This window comes from Nannochloropsis gaditana (assembly GCF_000240725.1).
Source record: "Nannochloropsis gaditana CCMP526 unplaced genomic scaffold scaffold016, whole genome shotgun sequence".
In the NCBI taxonomy this organism is placed as follows: domain Eukaryota; class Eustigmatophyceae; order Eustigmatales; family Monodopsidaceae; genus Microchloropsis; species Microchloropsis gaditana.
Window position 1 is genome coordinate 23,806 of NW_005803937.1, and position 19,712 is coordinate 43,517.

At 54.0% G+C, this 19,712-nt stretch overlaps 1 protein-coding gene across 1 annotated transcript; it reads right to left on the reverse strand.

The window, feature by feature from the left end:
* Positions 1-2,060: 2,060 nt before the first annotated feature.
* Positions 2,061-4,536, reverse strand: NGA_2003600 (tnf receptor-associated factor 4; the record flags this gene model as incomplete). The annotated part of the gene is made up of 1 exon (XM_005856245.1): positions 2,061-4,536. A coding segment is annotated over one exon (2,476 nt), but the record flags the coding sequence as incomplete, so codon positions are not given.
* Between the last annotated feature and the right edge of the window lie 15,176 nt (positions 4,537-19,712).

Here is a 19,712-nt window from a genome sequence, read left to right on the forward strand (position 1 = left end):
GCTCCCGTTTTGCCTCCCGCATTTGATGGGCGTAGAAGTTCTTTAATTCCCTCTCCTTCTTCTTCTTCTTCTGACTTCCTGCCCGCCCCCTTTTCCTCCCGCCGTTCATACCATCACTGCCGTCAGCATCCCCCCCCCGTCGACGTTTTTTACCATATGCCACTGTAACAAAGCCATCAGCGTCCGGCTTGGAAGCTGCCTCCTTACGCTTGCGTTCAGCTTCCTCCTCCGCTGCCTCAAACCTTGCCATATAATCGTCGACTTCCTCTTGCAACAGTTTCGCCTGCGGAAGTTTAGCCCGAAAACGCCGAACAAGGCTTTGTACATCCTCTTCCAAGGCTGCTGCCATCGCCTCCTTTCGCTCGGTTTCATTTGCTGTATCCTGGTATTGACTATGCAGCTTCCGTTGTCGCTTGGAAGGCTTATACTCTGCCAGTGACGCTTTGACCGACGGTGGTGGTAGACGGCTTTCTCCGAATGGCGCATTCATCACAGATTTAACCCCTTTACTACTACGAAAAATCACGAACGCGATCGCACTCTTAACCGTATACGAGCTCGTGGCGTCGTTGTCCGATGACTCCTTCACGCGAACGAGCTCTACTTCTCCAAACTTTGCGAAAGCCTCTTTCAGGTACATGTGAACATCAACACCTATCTGCGCGGGAACATTGGCCAAAAAGAGCGTGCGTCCATGAGGCAGCTCTTCTTCTCTGAGTAAAGAAATGACAGAAATATTTGGGTGGGGAGGCGAAGTCAGAAAGAAGATACTCACTCGATAGCCACATTAGAATAAAACACATGAACTATGTCTTACCCTTTATTGTTATGTTGACGAACGTAAACAAATCTTGAGAAAGGGCTCGACGTATTATTATTCAGAGGTACGGTTATTACTTTATAACCCTTGACGTGCATGTTGCCCAACTCTTGGAATGCGGCGATGGAGGCTGTGGACTCAAAACGCAGGTAGAGGAGAAGCCCAGCGGTGAGGCCAGTAGAACCTTACACTCGATGGTACCCCTAATAGTGATAATGTGCGGTAAGACGATCGTCCCTAAATAAAAAGTGCCAATAACAACACTCAGTTGAGGCAGGACGAGAGCGCCTAGCCACGTTCCGGCGTTCAACGGTTCCTGCAGCCCACGGTTACTAACCTCCCCACCCCCCTCCAAATTTTAAGCCATAATTCTTACAAAACAACTGAGGAGAAAAAATGCGTTGTGTTTTTTTTCCCCATCGATCAAGTATTATAGTTTTAAGTTATTTACTTTATTCGCTGGTTGGTTGACTCACTGGTTCACATATGTACAAGTCCTTCAGTAGGGGAGAGTAACATCCCCTCTTGGTCAGGTACAACGTGACTTTACAAGCAAATTTAATACAGGGACACGAGAGCGATTCCCATCACAGACAATGCCAACAAAGTTCGCGAGGCGAGGAGCATGTAGTGACCAGGCGGAGGCCATTGCCCTTGTTCTTGCAGAAGACGGACAGCGGCACTGGTGGCAGGGGGACGCGGCATTTGATAGGTCTGCTTCATGAAGCGGCCAAGAATCATGCGGAACATGAACGACACCATTGTACCGGTGGTTCGGAAAAAAATTCCTTTCACGAGTGCCCAACTCTGTCCAACTAGCAACATGATCGTTGCCAGAGTCAGGAGTAGGATTCCGCGAAACCGTGCCCCAGGCTCTTCGATACAGCGTCGCACGTAGGCATCCCACCGCACGCTGCCCTCCCTTTCCGCAGAGTCCACAAGTAACCATTGTCCACACGCATAAATGAGACCATAATGGAGGAACTCTTCCAGGAGAAGGGAGCCTGCCAAAGCCCGCCACTCCACCCAGTACATGCATACACCCATAACCATGCCTTGCACTATTGGCTTCTCCAACTTGCAACGATGGGTCAGGGTCTGCACGGCCATGGCAGGGATCAGGCTCAGGAATAATGCTATATATCTGACACTGATAAAGCTGCTTAGATATGGGAAACTCGCGTCCGAGAAATCTGCCCGAGCCCGCCCTCCTCCGAAAGCGTAACAAGCCCAGGCAGTGGCGAGCTGCAAAAGCCACTCTCCGTAACGGATCGGAACGGACAGTACGAGAGGAATGAATGGTGACGAGTGAGGTCCAGTGCTCGCAGGGGGTGTGCCAGTGTGGGTCTGGGGGGTTCGATCTGAACGAGGCGCGGGCGGGGTGGCTTGGGAGGGAGGAACGGAAGGAGGTGCCGGGGAGGAGGGGTCGTAGGAGGAGGTGCGGCGCCGGTTGGACGGGAAAGGTAAGCCGGGAAAGAATGCCCTCCAGGAGGCAGGTCGCAATGGGATGCATAGCTCGGTGGAGAGGACAGGGGGTGCGTCCTGAAGGCCCTCGACCAGGACGACGGCCACGACGAGGATCAGCACGAACCATGCCAGCTCGGGCGCCATCCCGAGGCTGCAGACTTGAGGCTGGCCGTCGCCTTCTTTAGCGCTCTCCGCAGGCCATGGTGTGAGGAAGGAGAGCGAGGATGCCGAGGACGAGGGTGGCCCAAGGCACGGAGAGGACGGGCAGCAATTGGCGCCGACAATGGGGGCGGGGTAGTGCGTCGCCGGAGGGAAAAACCACCGGCGGCTTTCGTGCCCCGGCTCCCTTGGCATGTCCGGACTGCTACGGGCGGCGACTTTGAGGAGGATGAGGACGAGCGGGGAGGCGTAGAGCTGCATGGCGAAAAGCCGCAGGGAGAAGGAACGTGACCATCGCTCGGCTTGTTGAAGCCACAGGTATGGTTCCCAGAGAAGGAGGGTGACGAGCTGGAGGTGGCGGGAGAGAGGGAATGACGAGCGGTGTTCCAGGTTGCGGAGAGACGCGGCGTGGGTGGCAAGGGTTTGTTGCTGCGAGACGAAGGCATTTTCCCACCCGCGCATGGCGGCCGTGACGTGCTCGTTGCTCTGACGGATCTTGGGGAAAAGGCCCTTGATCTGCTCGTAGGGACACATGCTCAGGTGGGCACCGAGGTCCCTCCGCAGCGTCTGAAAGCCACAGCCGTGATGTTGGTGGGGGCAGGGGGCCACGCCGTAAGGACATTCGTCCTGGTGCCGTTTGCTTTCGAGGGGGGTCATGAGCCGCTCGCACCGGGCATTGCCGCAGCGGACCCTGGCGGCGCTCATCTCCTGAGACAGGGCCTGGTCGGGTTGAACCTCGGCGGGAGTGAACTTGAGACGGCAGAGGGGGCAATGGGGCGCGGGGGGCGAAAGCTGCTGGTGCTGCTGTTGCTGGTGGTGGGCGGCCACGAGGTTTCGGATGATGCCTTGGATGCACGTCTTGCAGAAGGTGTGGGTGCAGCGAGGCAGGCGGCAAGGCTCATCGAAATGCTGCAAACAGACGGGGCAGACCCAGGCGTCGCGGCCGGCTTGTTCCCCGCTGACTTCCGCGCACGTCCGAGGGGAAGGAGAGGGGCCGGCGGAGGCGAAGGGAGCGGGTGGTTCTAGCCGGGACCCTGCAGGGGATGCCCGCACGGAGCCGGCGGACGGAGGGCGGACGCGCGATCCGTTAGCCGCTTGGATGGAGGAAACTCCCCGCGACCGCCGCATCCGCAGGACTCCACCGGCCAAGGGCAAAGCATGCGACACGGAGGCGCCCGACAGAGCCCCGCGCCCTCCCCCGTGTCTCTCTCTGAACACTGGCACAACAGCCCTCGTCCCCTGGACGGACGAAATGTTCTCACGCTCATGGCGTCTTCCAATCTCCTCTTTTCCCCCATCCGCTTCGTCTTCCTCTTCTTCGTTTCCCTCGTCCTCCCCTACCACCTCCTCGTCTTCCTCCTCATCGTCAGCCTCGTTGGCATCCTCCTCCTCCTCTTCTTCTTCTTCTTCTTCTTCGTCTTCTTCGTCTTGCTCGTCCTCCCCGTCGTCATCCTCGTCCTCCTCCTCGTCTTCCTCCTCCTCCTCCTCCTCCTCTGCGCCAATCCCCACACCTCGCCTTCCATTCGTCTCGCTGGAACCTGCATCCCTACGTATGCCAGACCAATTACTGGTTTGCACTTCCCCCTCTTTCTTGTTCTGCTTCTCTCCATCTTCCTTGTTCTCAACCCCAGCATCGTCCTGCGCGGGGGTGTGCTCCGAAGCCACCGGATGACCCGCCGCATGGGAAGAAAAGACTACTTCTTGACCCCTCTCTTGAGTCCCATGGAACGGAAGAACGACTTGAGACAACGGTGCCATGACTTCATCATGCACCAAAGCATTATTGTCATGACCTTGGACGCGAAAATCCTCATGCCCTGTCACGACCAAGGAAGGGGAGACCGGGCTTCCGGGGAAGGAGGGCATGCCTGCAACGAGGCGTTGCGAGACGTGTGGAATTCCGTTTCCAAAACCTGCGCGTGGTCGTAGAACAGGGTGTGGATCACGAGAGCTGCTGATGGAGGACTGAACAGGAGACGATGGGGCGGCATGGCCCTCTGAACGACGGGCTTCCGTCCCGTTTGTCAATTCAGTACGGCCCGGCTCCGGATTCGTTTCAGGAGCCATGATTTTTATGTAGCACCTGTTGTGGAAAACGCAAGCATGTCGTGAGTCAAAGCGGTACTTGACAGCAGAAGATGGTTGCTTCTGTCATCAACTTTGGCCGTCAACTTGCAGGCGAAGACCCTCTGTTCCTGTCGATCTCGCTCATTAGACAATCGATGGGTATCAACGATACGATCGGAGTATCAACGCATCGGCTCCTTGCGGCATCTACTTGGGATATGCGCACTGACATTTTTTTCCTCCCAGGCACATGTGGACAACTTCGACGCAAATGGACAACAACAAAACCAACGTGAGTGTTTTGCCGAGCAAGTACCACGGTCGGGGCTTGTTCGCTACCAGGGACTTTTTGCCTGGCGAGGTAAGGTGAAAGGAGAGGACGGGGAGGTTCGAAGAGCATTTTGAACGCTCTAGCCCTCATTGTTTGGTGTGAGGTTGCATTTGGTGTTGAATCAATCGAAACATCGCACCGAATTCGACTGAATTGTCGAGAGACCGGTTAGCGTGTGCGTGCAAGTCTCTGAAAAGCTTCAACATATTGACGTGAGTTCTTTCTAAAATATGCATGTGTGTGGCCTTTGTGTACCATGGACGTAAGATAAGGCAAATACCATGTTGATGCGTTCTTTCGAATAACCGCAAAACTCATGAGGCTATGAACTTCAGGTCATTCTCCGGGAACGTCCCCTCGTAGCCATGCAGAGTTTAGACAATCGGCAATACGTCCCGGCCTGTGGAGCCTGCTTCTGCTTCATTGGCACTTGCCGGCAGCATCTCATGCTGCTTGCGGAGGCAGGCGATCGTAGTGCTTTGATGGAGGAGGAGGAGTCAAGACGCATGGAAGCAGAGGCCGCCACTTTTCCAGGGGCCGTGTTGGCCCCTCTTGTGCCATGCACGATGCGCTGTGGAGAAATGTACTGCTCGCAAAAATGCCGGGAAGAGCATTGGGATCGCGGGCACCGTCTCCTCTGCGTCGGGCACATTCCAGAACATGAGGCGGGTTCGCACCCCCTGGTCCAGTACAAAATGCACGCCTTACGGACGAATGAAATCTTTTTGCTTGTGGCGGATGTGGTGGCCTTGATCCTCACGCGCTTTGAGAGCAATGGAGGGGATCTTTCCGCGGCTCTCTCTCCATTCCGAGATTTTGTGCAAAGGCCCTGGTGGGACGTGGCCACCAACCCCGACCCCGTCCGTGACACGAGCGCCTTCCAAGATATGTTACGCGTTTTGGTGAAGGTGGCTGCGGACTTGCTCCGACAGGCGTTGTTGACTCACCCCGGTGCCCCGTGTGCGACCTACCGTGGCTCGGTGGAAAGTATCGTCTCCCCCGACTTCGTGGCGGCCGTGATCGGCATGTTCGAACAGAACAACGTAGGCATTCGGCGTGACTCGGTGCTGTCGTCATTCCTGGTCGACCACCTCATGCCAAATTGTTCCATAGACTCCACGCAAGTTTATTTGCAGCTTCTCGGGCGAATCCTAGAGGACTGGGAGGAGGGGGAGGAAGAGGACGAGGAAGGGGAGGAGGGGGCGCCAGACGACGGCGATGAGATGTGTGTCGCGGACGCGGGCATCTCAGGTGCAGATGCAAACGGCCACGAGCATGATCATCACCAGCACTTGGGAGCTGTCCCGCCATGTTCTGTTTCTTCGAGACTCCCACCAGCGTCACCTTCGTCGGCCCGCGCCTTGGTGGAAGCCTGCTTGGCGAAGAGCCAGACCAGTGAGATATTCTCGGCTGTGGACGGGACGGCATTGCTTTCCCTCATATGTTGCATGAACCATTCCTGCCAAGCAAATTGTGAGGTGCGATGGGTGGGGGGTGTAGGGGGCGCGCCCTTGATGGCCGAGCTGGTGGCAATGGAGCATCTCCCAGGAGGCGGGGAGCTTTTCCAGAGCTATATTCGGGTCCAAGGTACTAGTGTGGAGGATCGGAGAATCAGCTTGAAGGAGTACGGCTTCATTTGCCAATGCGCTTTGTGTTCGAGCGGCAAGTCGGGGTAAACAAAGTGAGGAGGGCGTCCGCCCTTTTTCAGAGCCTCTGTGGGAATGAAGACCCCACAGGGGAATATTTCTGCCCGTGATGCTATCAACTCAGAGCTCATTTTTAAAAAGATTTGTCGAAGTTGTTTCCCGTCGGGCGCGATTTAAGTTGGCTCTAGATAAAACACATGGCAAATTTATTTCTGGTAAGCCGTTGCCCTCCGTCTTCGGTCAGCTGCATACAGAGAGGCTCAAATAGTACGTACGAAATTATTGTAAAAGTAGCTGAAAAGTATACCCTTGGGATCACGTGCAATAAATCAGGCGCAAGTCGTGCGTTTTCTATGTTTTGTAAATCAGAGAGCTTCTTCCGGGGTCCCTCCTTCCCGTATTCATGAAGTCGTGATGAGTGTCTCGCCCACCGACAAGTATAGCTTCACGGACAATCCTCCCATAAAATTTCTGAAAAGAAGACAACCATTCTCCTAAGCTCTTCGGGTTGTTGAAATTCTATCAGAACTCGTCTTAGACAAATGAATCCGATCGAGGAGGAACACAGATCTGAGACATGTGCGGCGTCACTTTTCAGGACCGAACACCTCGACAAAGCGATGATCGTCCTTTCCCTCCGCGCCCGGATCAGGCGCATAAAGGCGGGGACTCCCGGAAGTAGATTGCAAGGAACCGAATGAGAGGGATTCACCTGGGCTGGTGAAAATGATAGCATTTGACCTTGGTCGTGCACGGTGTCAAAGCTAGGAAAGCGGGAGACGTTAGGATTGGGCCTCTCGCCTCCCCCCATGGGGAAAGTTTTTTTGGCTGCTTCGGAATAAATGCAGAATTCGATGTGCAAAGTCCATCGTGCACCCCGATGCACCCGGTACTCTCCATCCACGACCCTGTGGGTTCGAATGGACGAATGTACGCAACACCATGCGTACATTTTTTCGACGGATGGATTTTCCACATGCGCCGGCAAGAAAGTAGAGGAAGAGATGCTGGATCTACCAAGATGCACACATTTTGACTCAAAAGCTCACAACACCTACTAACATCATATGCTATTGGCACAGGGATTTGGGCAAGTCGCTGCTTTAGCAATTTGTAGAATGCTGAAGTGACGGAAGAGTGAATTTTTTTCCAAGCATACAAACTGAATTTCACGCGGGAAGGCGCCTTCAAACATCACCTGCTGGAAACAAATCCTGTCATTCCGCTACTGGTCCACCGTGCCCCTCACGACAGATAGCAGCCCCAAAGATTGTAAGCCATCGTCAATTTAATCGATCTGAAATCAAATATAAAAGATGCCCAGCGGCGATCAAGTGCCACGTCTGCCTCATGAGGTGAGCTCTCAAATATTTGGGGGGGATGAGACCCACTATGCCGCGCCGGAGGAGTATTTGGAACTCCCTTTTTAGAGTAAACAAGTGTAATTGCGCTGTGAATAATGTGATAGAAATGAAGTGAACTCAAGAACAATGTTAACACGGACCTCCCTCTGTATACTTACAGGACTTGGAAGAAGCAGTAGTGCAGTACTCGGAAGAAGCATACGACGCAAACCGACACAAGCATGAGAACTTTGATGTGCAGCATCCGCAGTGGTATCCACCGGGTCCCTCTAGCAGCAGCACCAGCAGCGTCACCTGCTCCACGACGCCCGTGCTGGACACGGACGAAGAAGGAAGCGGGGGTACTTTGGGTACCGGCGGGGCGCCACGCGTGGTCATTTTCACCGCCGCCTATTATGTGTGCGACGGAGTGAGCCTTACCATTCGGAAGCTCCGGGCGCATCTACAAAGCCGAGGGATAGCCTCTCGGGTGGTATCATGCGGGCCTGCGGGGTGGAGCGAAACGGATGTCTTCACCGTTCCTTCCATCCCCTTGCCGATCATCAACGCGGACGATAACTTTGGATATTCTCTGGGCATAAGACTCACACCGGAGTGCAAAGCTCAGATCAAAGCCTTCAACCCCTCTGTCATCCACTTTACTGTCCCCGACTTCTTGGCCCTGGACGCGCTCCGGTGGGCGAAGGCGGAGCGAATCCCCGTGATGGGCACCTGGCACTCCAATTATGCAGACTACCTGCAATTCTACCATTTAAGCGTCATCCGCCTCCCGGTAGAACGCTTCATCCGCAGCTTCTACGTGAACATGCCTATCTATGTTCCGACGCCGTTCGTGCGCAAGCGCTTGGTGGACAGCGGGTTCCCCGAGAATCGTGTCTCCCTCTGGGGCCGCGGGGTTGACCTGAAAATGTTTAACCCGAACTTCCGCTCCATGGCTTTCAGGCGTGGCCGCGGCATTGCAGACGACGAGGTGGTGATCCTGTGGGTGGGGCGACTGGTGAAGGAAAAATCTCCGGATATATGGGCCGAGGTAATCCGACGGTTGGACCAGGAGGGTTTGAAATTTCGAGCGTTAGTGGTGGGGTCAGGGTCTTACGAGGAGCACATGAAGCAGCTGCCACGGACCGAGCATCTGGGATGGATGAGCGGCGCGGCCCTGGCGGAGGTCTATGCCTCCGTTGACCTGTTCCTCTTTCCCAGCGAGGTCGAGACCTTCGGAAATGTGACCTTGGAGGCACTGGCCAGTGGGGTGCCATGCATTGCCTCAGCAGGCTGCTCAGGCCATCTTGTGCACCATGGAGTCAACGGCTTTGTCATCTCTCGAGCCGACGTGGACGAGTACCATTCCTTGACGCGGGAGCTGGTCGTGAATGGACCTCTGCGTGCCCGCTTTGCGGAGAAAGCAAGGGGATCGATCGTCAGCCTTGAGCACGATCGAGTCATGGACATGATGGTAGCGAACTACGAGGGTGTGGTCCAGGCGTACCACCGCCCAGGTGGGGAAGGCTGCAACAGTCGGAGGGGCGGATGGGGCGATGTTTATATTATGTTGGTGTATCATTTTTTCTCCTTTTTAATGATGCTGGGAACACCGCTGATGAAGGCCTATGTGGCGATAGCACGCATCCTTTGTGGAATCATTTCGTGCTCGGGTGCAGATTGGTTTGCTCGGAAGATGCGAAGCGCAGCTCACCTAGTTTGCTCTGCGGGCTGGGAGAGGCGGGGTTTGCCTCTCAGTCACGGACCCATGCTCGGAAGGGAAGGAAATGGGATGACATCGCGAGAGCGGATGAGAATATTGGTTGTTTGTGTTTGGCTATCTGTGCTGGTGGTTCTGTATCACACGTACATGGCTGCAGGTTGGACCACTACTATGCTGGGAGAGCACGGAAACGCCTCAACGGAGGGGAGTCGGTAACGGTAAAATATTCAGCTCGACGCAGTTTTGATGACGAGTCGGGTGTGCCCTCATTAGCCAATGTGGTTGCGTAATTGTAGCAATCAACGATGTGTGGGGGTACACGGCGAGGCTCTACAAGCGCGAGCACGCTCCAAAGGCGCGAAAGGTACGACAGCAGTGGCAGCGACAGGAGCTGACACATGGGGAGCTGTGTCAGGACAAGACGATATCCACCAAGTAAAGTATATGTTATCAGGATATACCGAGTAACAGGGCTGCGACACGATAATGACCACGTTTTCTCGTGCCTGCTACTGACTTATGCATAAGGCATAAAATATTGCTGTCTACAAGTTGTGCTTTGAGAGAGATGAAGACCAACACTTAGAAGGAAGAGGAAAAATACAAGGATTAAACCTCAATAAGAGACAGGAAATTTACTGGTTCTTTATTACATCAAGATATTGTATTGGTGAAGTTACCTTCCTTGCTTACTTTTGGACATTTTCCTGCGTTCGGTCAGCTTTGTCGAATTTAATGACATCTCAAGTTGATACATTTTAAAGAATTGTTGTTCCTACTACCTACGTGCCGAAATCAATCTATGTGTTGTATACAACTGCACTTATTCGACGCGTTGTCATGCATGCCGTCACGGGGAACATCTACTACCTAATGCCGAGAGAGAGGGTAGCATGAAATATGAGTGAAAAGTTCCCATATTCCCTCCATTGCATATCTCTGCATGAGCAAGCGCAAATGCGCGTCGGGTGTTGTGGCTATGCCGCGAAAAGAGTCTTCATCCTCGAGCATGTCTTGATGGTGGATTTGGCCCCAGAAAGCCGTCCAAGCCCCGCCCACATCCTTTATCACCCTTCTTCCCACCTCTAGGGAAGCCATTGAATGAAAATACAGGTACGGTGCACAAACATGGCGGGCCCGGAGCTTCCACCACGGGATATGCTTGGGGTTCAAGTCAAAAAAGGCTGTGAAGGGTTTCAGGTGAAAATTGGCCGCAAAGGACAGGAGAGAAGTCCGGTATTGCTCAAACACAACATCCTCCTCTTGGACCAGGTTCGCCAATTCTTCTTTCAAAACACTAGCTAGCGAGCGCCACCCGACGTATCTCTTGGGCTCCAACGTGAAGAAGGCGTCCAACAACGCAATCCGAGTGGGTAAGAGGAAAGAAGCCTCCCTAGTGCGCGAGGAGCCGACCGTGTAGGGAATATAATCGGCATCAGACGTGCCTCCTGGTCCTAAGTATTCCATTCCGGGCGCAACATTCGGAACTCCCTGCACTTTTCCCCTTGTTTTCTCGTCTAGGGTCACGTCGCAATTGACAATCCCATCTTGCAAGCAGACGGCGTTTGCCTGCCGGCGTTTCGCCCGCGCAAGCAACGTGGCAGCATGAATGACGACCTGTGCGCCCAAACTATGCCCCACAAGCCGATACCCTGCCGTATCGGAAGTAAAGCGCTGACGAAGTACGCTTGCGAGTTGATGCGCGACACAAGGCACGTCTGAGGAGACGTATCGCCACTTTACTCTGGTCCCGCATTTTGTTAAACTCCGATAGCGCATGCCCACTGACGTCTGATTCGACCAAATCTTGGCCTCGGCATCGTGTATGTAGTCTTCATCCGCGTATGAAGACCAGTAAAAAACACCTACGTTCCAACCAGCTTTCAGCCAATGATCCGCCGCGTTCATATCCAGCCCAAACTCGTTGTCATTGTCCCCCCAATTCAGGCTCTCACGAAAACATCGAATGATGGTTCGCGGCTGATAACCATGCACATATACGACAGAAGGCTTTTTGGGGTCGAAATACGGTGTGAAAATGAGATCGTCGCGTTCGCAGACATCTCCCAAACCACACCAATACAGTCCTGTCTTACTATTTGTTCCGTGTGATATCATGCGTGGCATGAGCTTTGGTCGTTTGATATTGATATTCCTATGATCCTGCAGGTGAAAACGGGATAGTCTCAAAGATTGCCACGTCGCCTCGATCTGATCGGCCCAAGCCACGATAAACCGCCTGCAAGCTGTGCAAAAATGTGTGTACGTTCCCAAGAGCAACAGAAAGATCGAGCAGATCCCACCAAGGGGGAAAGCCAGCAACGACGCCACATTGGACAAGAGAAGCTCATCAGAATCATATATGTGTTCTCTACCATATCCACAATCCATCCGTTCGCTTTCGTGTTCCTTCTCCGGTGCCAGGAGTCTGCGTAGGAGGACATCCACGTCTTGGACCGGCAAAAGTACTGAGGGCACTTCACTTGACGATGACATGATTGTGTGCTCAACAACATACGATGCTTATGAGACAAATGCCAATGTGTTATCTGTTTCAGTAAAATAAAAGCGGCATCAGACCTTCTAAACCCATAAAGGCTGAAAGGATCAAGTAACGAGCAGCTCGCCAGGCACAAGTCAACCCTCATATGTCAATCGTGCAATTTTGACGTGTATATTCATGTTATTGGGTCTATTTACAAAGTTAGATCCGAAAGAAAAAGTAAAGTGCGGTTGAAATGATTGCTCCCTAACGGCGCACTTTGTCTAAGCCCGTCCTAACCCAAGCAAGAAATTTCTGTAAGGAAAATTCCGGGGCCCAAAGCCCGAGATCCCGAGGCTCCGAGCCTGGGGGGAAGGAGGAGGACGAGAAACATCATCACGCAGGCTTCGAGTGAGTGGAGGAAGAGGACGAGAAATATCATCATGCAGGCTTCGAGCTATTGAAACCGAAAAGGAACGGGATCGTGAGAAGCCAGAGGGACAACGCGGCGGCACCGCTCACGCCTCGCTTACGATACCTGGTCCGGTGTTGGTCGACCTCCCCTTTCCCGTCAAATCCAATCTCTGACCACATCCCCACACACTACACATGAACAAACACAGAGGGGGCCCTAATGTGTCATCGTGGTGGTGGCCATCGCATGGACGTGCTTTGTGACCTTGACCATGGCAGCTAAAAACAAATGGGCAAGGGCTGCCGCCAATGTAGGTGTGAAGAGGAGCGCTCCGGGCCCCAAGGGTAGAGACAGGAGAGACTCTACCAGCTATGGCGTCGGGGTCAGACGTGGTCAAGATGTGCACTCACACGAAGGTTAGCTGTGGTGAAGTCAGCGTTGGTATCAACCGAGTTCCATCACAAGTCCTGAGCCCGACGCCAACGCTGGTAGAGTCTCTCCAATCTCTATCACTGGGGTTATCGAGGGGCGAATGGGGGATGTTGACGATGCCAACACATCATGACGCATTATCCCATGCACGCCCAACCACCCACAGGAGTGGTCTCCCTCCCTGACGGCGTCTACACGCCCAACCACCCACAGGAGTGGTCTCCCTCCCTGACGGCGTCTACAAGATTGTGGACTGCTGCATCTGCTCCCTCGACGGGTACGAGACAGAGCTGTGCATTGTGTCTTTTCATACCTCTAGCAGTAGCTCCTTGCCCACCCATCCCCGACCTTCCCCCCCCCCTTTGCCCCCCCAGCAACAGCGCCGGCGGGGCCATCTACGGCGAGCTGACCACAGGCAGCAAAAGGTGGTGGATGTGACGATCTCGCACTGCGGCCCGGGTAAGCCCAACATCCACGTGGTCCAGTACCCCCGCATAGCGGCCTCCTACGGCATCGAGCACGAGCAGGTGCGCTGGCAGCTCTCGCTGCACAACCTCAGGCACCTCCTGCGGGTGGTCGAGGCGGAGGCCTAGGAGGCGGCCGATACGGCAGCTGCAGCGGTGGAAGCGGACGCGGATGCGGAGTCCGAGGCAGCAGCAAATGTGGTGGCGGCAGCGGACCGCATCAACCACAAGATCTTCTTCCACCACGGTGACGTGACGGAGGTCCGCAGGCTAAACCCCGTCGCGCACGTTCACATGTCTACATAAATTCTGCATGGGCTTCGGAAAAGTAGACGTACGTGACCGGGTCCAGCGCGCGGGCCTCCGTCACGTCGCCGTGGTGGAAGAAGATCAAGACCTCAATGCACGGCTCGAGCGAGGGACACACCCCCTCCCCGCACCGCCCGCCCGGAGGCCTGCGGACGTGCTCTTCACACCGGGCCTAGACTTGATCGGCCAGAGCTCGATGAAGAGCGTGCTGGCGCAGGTCAACGACGCTAGGAGGCCCTTCCTCACCCGCCCCGCCACATGCCGCATGCACAACAAGCTGGCGGCCGTGGCGTGGTCAGTGTCGACCCCTCAGAGGAGGAGGAAAAAAAAGGACGAGGACGGGAGCAAGATCGGCGGGGAGGAGGACGACGAGGGGATGGAAGAGGAAGAGGACGACGCTGAGGGGATGGAGGAGGAGGAGGACAGAGAGGAGGTCCTGGGCCTCTGCGAGCATCCCCCCAGGAGGGGCGGGGCGCCCATTTGCATCATCTGGGGCTCTGGCGCCCGGGGCGGTCTCACGCTTAACAACGTGCTCTATCCTACGGGACTGTACAAGTAGCCAATTTCAAACGAGGAAGCACTCGACGCTGTGCCGAAATGCCAGGTCGTATGATGGCCAGCCCACCTCCACGGGCTTCTTCTCCCATGTCTCTTCATGTGGCGTGGGCAGGTGGGTCTTGCTAAGCACCCTGCGGCTGCCGTCCATCAGCAGCGCCATAACATCTCGCTTCTCCCCACCTTCACCACCTCCTTAGCAGCAGCCGCTATCCTTACCGTCTTCCCCTTCGTCAATCCAGTCTTGCGGCATTTCACGGCCAGCACCATTTGATGGGAAGGCTAATGCGACGGTGATGGGACTGAGGATGGTGCTTCCGCCGTCTGTACCAGAAGCTTCATCGCCCTTTTGTCCAACACGAGTGTTAATTATGTATGGTGTGTCCGAGTCCAACAAGAATGTGGTGTATGAATGGTGGATCTGGGTCGGGCCTTGGCATGCACACGGTTGGATTGACAGCATGCACGCGGTTGGGCTGACAGGGGCAATAGACAACGTCGGCTGTCGGCGAAGGGGAGAGCGAAAAGCGCGCATGGACTTGATGGCATTTTTCTTTTTTTTTTTAAATATCCACTCGTTTTGAGCCCTTCGATGGCTTTTCCTGGCCACACTAGACTCGTATAGAGTGTTTTGACACCCTGGACCCAAAGAGATGCGAATCCCACCCACCCACCACTAGCCCATCCCGTGTAGCCGGGAGCCACCGGATCGAATCGAGGTGGTCCAGCAGGGCCCCCTGTCGGAAAAACGTATTTCCTTTCTTCCCCATGAAGAATCCGCAAGCAGAGGAGAAACGCGTCCTAGTCTATGAACATGTTGGAAATCCCACAAATACGGATGAAATATCATTAAATGGACTAACAATTTATCTTGCTTCCACATTTTCGTTTGTCTTGGCGCAGTTACAAGGTGTAGGAACCCGAGCCGAGCCCAACAATTTGACAAAATACCGAACAGACGTGCGAAGAATGATCGGGCGCGAGGAGCATGCTCCGACTTGTGTCAAGCGGGTTTTGATAACCGGCGGTGCGGGACAGATTGCATATGCTCTATTGCCTCACTTGATCAGTGGACGAGTCTTTGGCCCCCAAGTCCGCTTAATGGTGCACTTACTCGACATAGACGGTACTGAGAATGCATTGCGTGGTGTGCAAATGGAGATAGAAGATGCTGCCTCGCCAGTGGTGGTGGGCGTAGTGACCACCACGGATTTGCGCGTGGCATTTACCGACGTGGACTATGCGATTTTGTTGGGGGGCTTCCCTCGCTTGCCCGGCATGGAGCGAAAGGAGCTTCTTGCTAAAAATGTGGAGATCATCACCATGCACGCCGCGGCGCTGGATGAATACGCCAGCCGAGCCGTGAAGGTGCTAGTGGTGGCTAATCCTGCCAACACACTGGCGCTCATTGCGAAAAAACGCGCGGCCAGCCTGCCGGCGGAAAACTTCTCGTGCTTAACGCGATTGGACCATGACCGTCTCCGAGGCATGATCGCCAAAAAAATTGACTCCCTTAAGATTCCCGATGCGCATGGAGCTGTGACTGCCATGCAGGTGCGGAACGTGATCATATGGGGCAACCACTCGAGCACCCAGGTCCCCTCTGCGGCGAAAGCTCAGGTCCGGCTAGGGGGCAGATGGGTGCCCGTCTTGGACATCATTGGAGACGAGGAGGCAGTTTGGCTGCACGACGAATTGGTGACGCAAGTGCAACAACGGGGCGCAGAAATCTTGGCGGCCCGAAAGTTGAGCTCGGCGTTGAGCGCGGCCCAGGCGATTGCGAATCATTTTAAGGACTGGGTGCACGGAACACCAGAAGGGGAATTCGTTTCAATGGGCGTGTTTGTCCCGGGTGAAAATTCGTACGATGTTCCTGCCGACTTATTCTTCTCCTTTCCTGTGGAATGCCGGGATGGTAACTGGGCTTTGATCCAAGGGCTTCCCCTTGCTGAGCAAACGCGAAAGCGCCTCCCTGCTACCATCGACGAGCTGGTGCAAGAGAGGAATCTTGCTTTAAGTCTCATGAAAGGGTCTTCACACTTGTAAATTTTGTGGTCGTGGTAGAACGGGTGCGGTTTCGAAAATGGCGGGGGAAGGACGTCTGGGCGGAACGGTTAACGGGCAGGCTCCTAAACCAAGGGCAAAGATGGTGATATGTGTGATACAGATAGGAGAAGAAGGGCGAGATGCGCCGAAAGGGATGTGGTTTAGAACATGCACAATAGGGCAAAGGGAACAGGGTACATAAATAGAATGATTTGAGAAGCGTTGTTGTTGTTCGTCGTGTAAGTGGCGATAGGTGCGGCGAGATGGGTAGCCTGGGAGAGGGAAAACCAAGGATTCGAGCGCATAGGTAAACTGATTTGCATGTATATGTCATCAGTGTAACCATGCATGGTGGTGAGTGAATTTTGTTTCGTTCTTTCACTCTCAATCAAAAAGAACAGACATGCGTGACGATCACACGCATGGATAAAAAGAATCAGAACCTGCATCAGACGAAAAGAGGTCAACAGCATCAGCCTCAGACGAATGAAAAGAGCATCATGGGCCTAGAGGCCGGTAAAATTTAACGTAATAGTTCTTCGGGAGAGCTCGCGACCATGCTAGCCCCGAGCCGTCCCCTCCCGTGACGGTGACGTCCTCCTCTTTCATTCCTCAATCCCCAGCACGCGCAGTATCGTCACTTCCCTCCTGAAGCCTTGTTTCCGCCGGTAATTTTTACGGCGTTTCTTTTTGAAAATTATGACCTTAGCGTCTTTAGCCTGCTCCTCCACCTGTAACCGGACTCTTGCACTTTCCACGTAGGGCCTTCCAACTACCGTGTACTCAGGCGTACCGACCAGATGTACATTTTCGCACGCGAATATTACACCTGGCTCCAGTCCTTCTATTTTATCGGACACGACGATGTCGTCTTTCGTTACCTTGTATTGCTTGCTCTTGACTTCTATCACTGCGAACTTGGCCTCCAGTCCCGCCGACGCCAGCGCTTCTCCGTCAACAGGAACGCGCGTGAAGCCCCACCCTCGACTCTTCCCTGTTGGGTGCAGCACACGGGTATACTTGGGCTGTACAATTAATTTAAAGTAGAGATAGAAAAATAAAGGAGGGTGTGAGAAGTCAAACTTTTCCCACCTCGCCTGCGGACGCCCAAGACCTCCTCTTTGGCCTCCCAACTCACTCCTGCTGGTGGTGCCTGTCCCATAAGACCTGGAGACGTAGCTGGAGGAGGCGTGCTAGAGACACTGGGGACGGTAGAATAGGGCAAATGTCCACAGGAAAGCAAGCACTGTGATGGTACAAGGACGGAGGATAATAGCCGGAAGGCTTGCTGCCTGCAACAGGGTATCGCGACACTGGCCGCCTGCGGGGGCATCGTGGACGAGACGGATCCCGCCCACCGATTGACGAAATGTCTTAGAAGCATGAAGGTTGTCCTATTTATATTTCATGTCGTACGGGTATGATCGAATGAGAGATGCCAAAAGGTTGTACCAGTCCAGGGTGAGAAGGAGAGCCGCACGCACACAAACTGGGGGCCCGAGAAGTCATTCGCACATCCACTATCAATGGGACAGTCAAGTGTGCGAACTGCATTGGCTCGAGAATATCTCACAGGGTCTATCAAAGTTTCCAAAATAGTCTTCAACAAAAAGGAGGTGATGGCACTCTTCCATGTGTTGTTCACCTACGGCTCGCCAGGGCCGGTGTGGATGGACCTCGAGCTTGAGACCTTCCATAAAGCACTGTACCAACAAGTAAAGGTTGCTCGTTCTGGTCTGGGTGCATGGGTGTCTTCGTTGATGCAAAGAAATGCATGTAATGTTTTAAGGGCGCAAGGACGCTGTGTGGTCCTTTCATACCCAACTTTGCGTGCTGTTCGATCACTTCTCCGTTCACCCAGAATGCCCTCCACCCCTCTGATTTTTTGCTTTCACAGGAAGGCTCCCTTTGTGGTCACTCCTTCTTACGTCGCCCTTACACATTCGTCAACAAAGCTTTCTGCTCGGGTAGGTTTGTTTAATAGGAAGAGGTCTTTGAGGTAGGAAATTACAGGCATACCCAGAAACACATGACTGGGGAAAAAAAAGACAAATCCCGAAAAACTTATGCACCTCATCCTTTCAATCGGATGGAGACACGTGTGGCACTTAATCAATTGTGTTTCTCTTTCGATTCGCTTTCTTGGTATCCTTAACTCAATACATTTCATCATTTTAAAGGTAACCCTCTCCTTGCCGTAAGGAAGCAGGGTTGATCGGGTTGTGCAGAAAGTGTGGTAACGGCAGCGCACAACTATGCCCAAGAATAAAGGAAAGGGTGGCAAAAATCGTCGCCGCGGGAAAAATGAGAATGAGGAGACGAAGCGAGACCTACTTTTTAAGGAGGAGGGCCAAGGTACGTGACAAGCATGTTCTATGAAAGCGAGATGTGAGGGCATCAACTTCGGGCGAGATGCCAGCCTTGGGACTCAGAGAGGCTCACAGACGAGGGAATAGAGGAATTTAATAATAATATTATTCACTGATCCAACTGCCTTCTTTTTTTCGCGCGCGACATAGAGTATGGACAAGTGATAAAGATGCTGGGCAACGGCCGGTGCGAGGTGTACTGCTTTGACGGGAAGAACCGTTTGGCACACATCCGGGGGAAGATGCGGAAGAAAGTTTGGGTGTCGGCGGTGAGTCAAATATATGCATATATATACATACAAGCGTCTGTCGTTGGACGCAGAGGGAGGGATGGGTCCGCGAGGAGGAGGGGACCGGGGGCGTGAGAGTGAGGGGACGGAGGGTGGCGCGTGGGAGGATGTGGGAGTCGTGAGGGGGAGGCATCGAAGACCGGGAGGTTGTAGGTAGCGTGGCTATGATCTCCTGGACTGACCGCCTTCGGGCCTCCATCTACGGGACAGGGCGACATCGTCCTCTTGGGGATGCGCGACTACCAGGAGGACAAAGTGGATATCATCCACAAGTACAACGCGGATGAGGCAAGGAATCTGAAGGCATTTGGAGAGCTCCCGGAGACGGGTGAGAGAAGAGGACTGGGACAAGCCATCCTTTTTCTAGAAAGAGCATCGCTGGGTTGGGGCTGGGGGCAGACAGATTCGGCGCGGATGTTGTTATCGCGCTATTTTGACCTATCCATTCATCCGTCTTCACACCCACAATCACTTGCTTTTCAGCGAAAATCAATGAGACAGCAATAGACTTGACCTTGGAGGGCGGGTCCGACTCAGAGGATGAGATCGGAGTGGATTTCGACGAGGTACCTTTTGGAGGCTTGTTGCTCGTGCCTTTGAGTCGGTCTGGCAGACACTGAGAGGCCTACAGTGTGAGCCTCGATCCAAACTTACAAACCTCATTTTCCTTGCTCTTTCACCTGGCAGATTTAGGCAATGTACCGATCAAAGCTGGTTTGGAGGCATGCATATCGCAAGCACGCGGAGGTCGTGCATACTTGTCGTGGAAGCTTGATATCTCGGTGCTTCAACAG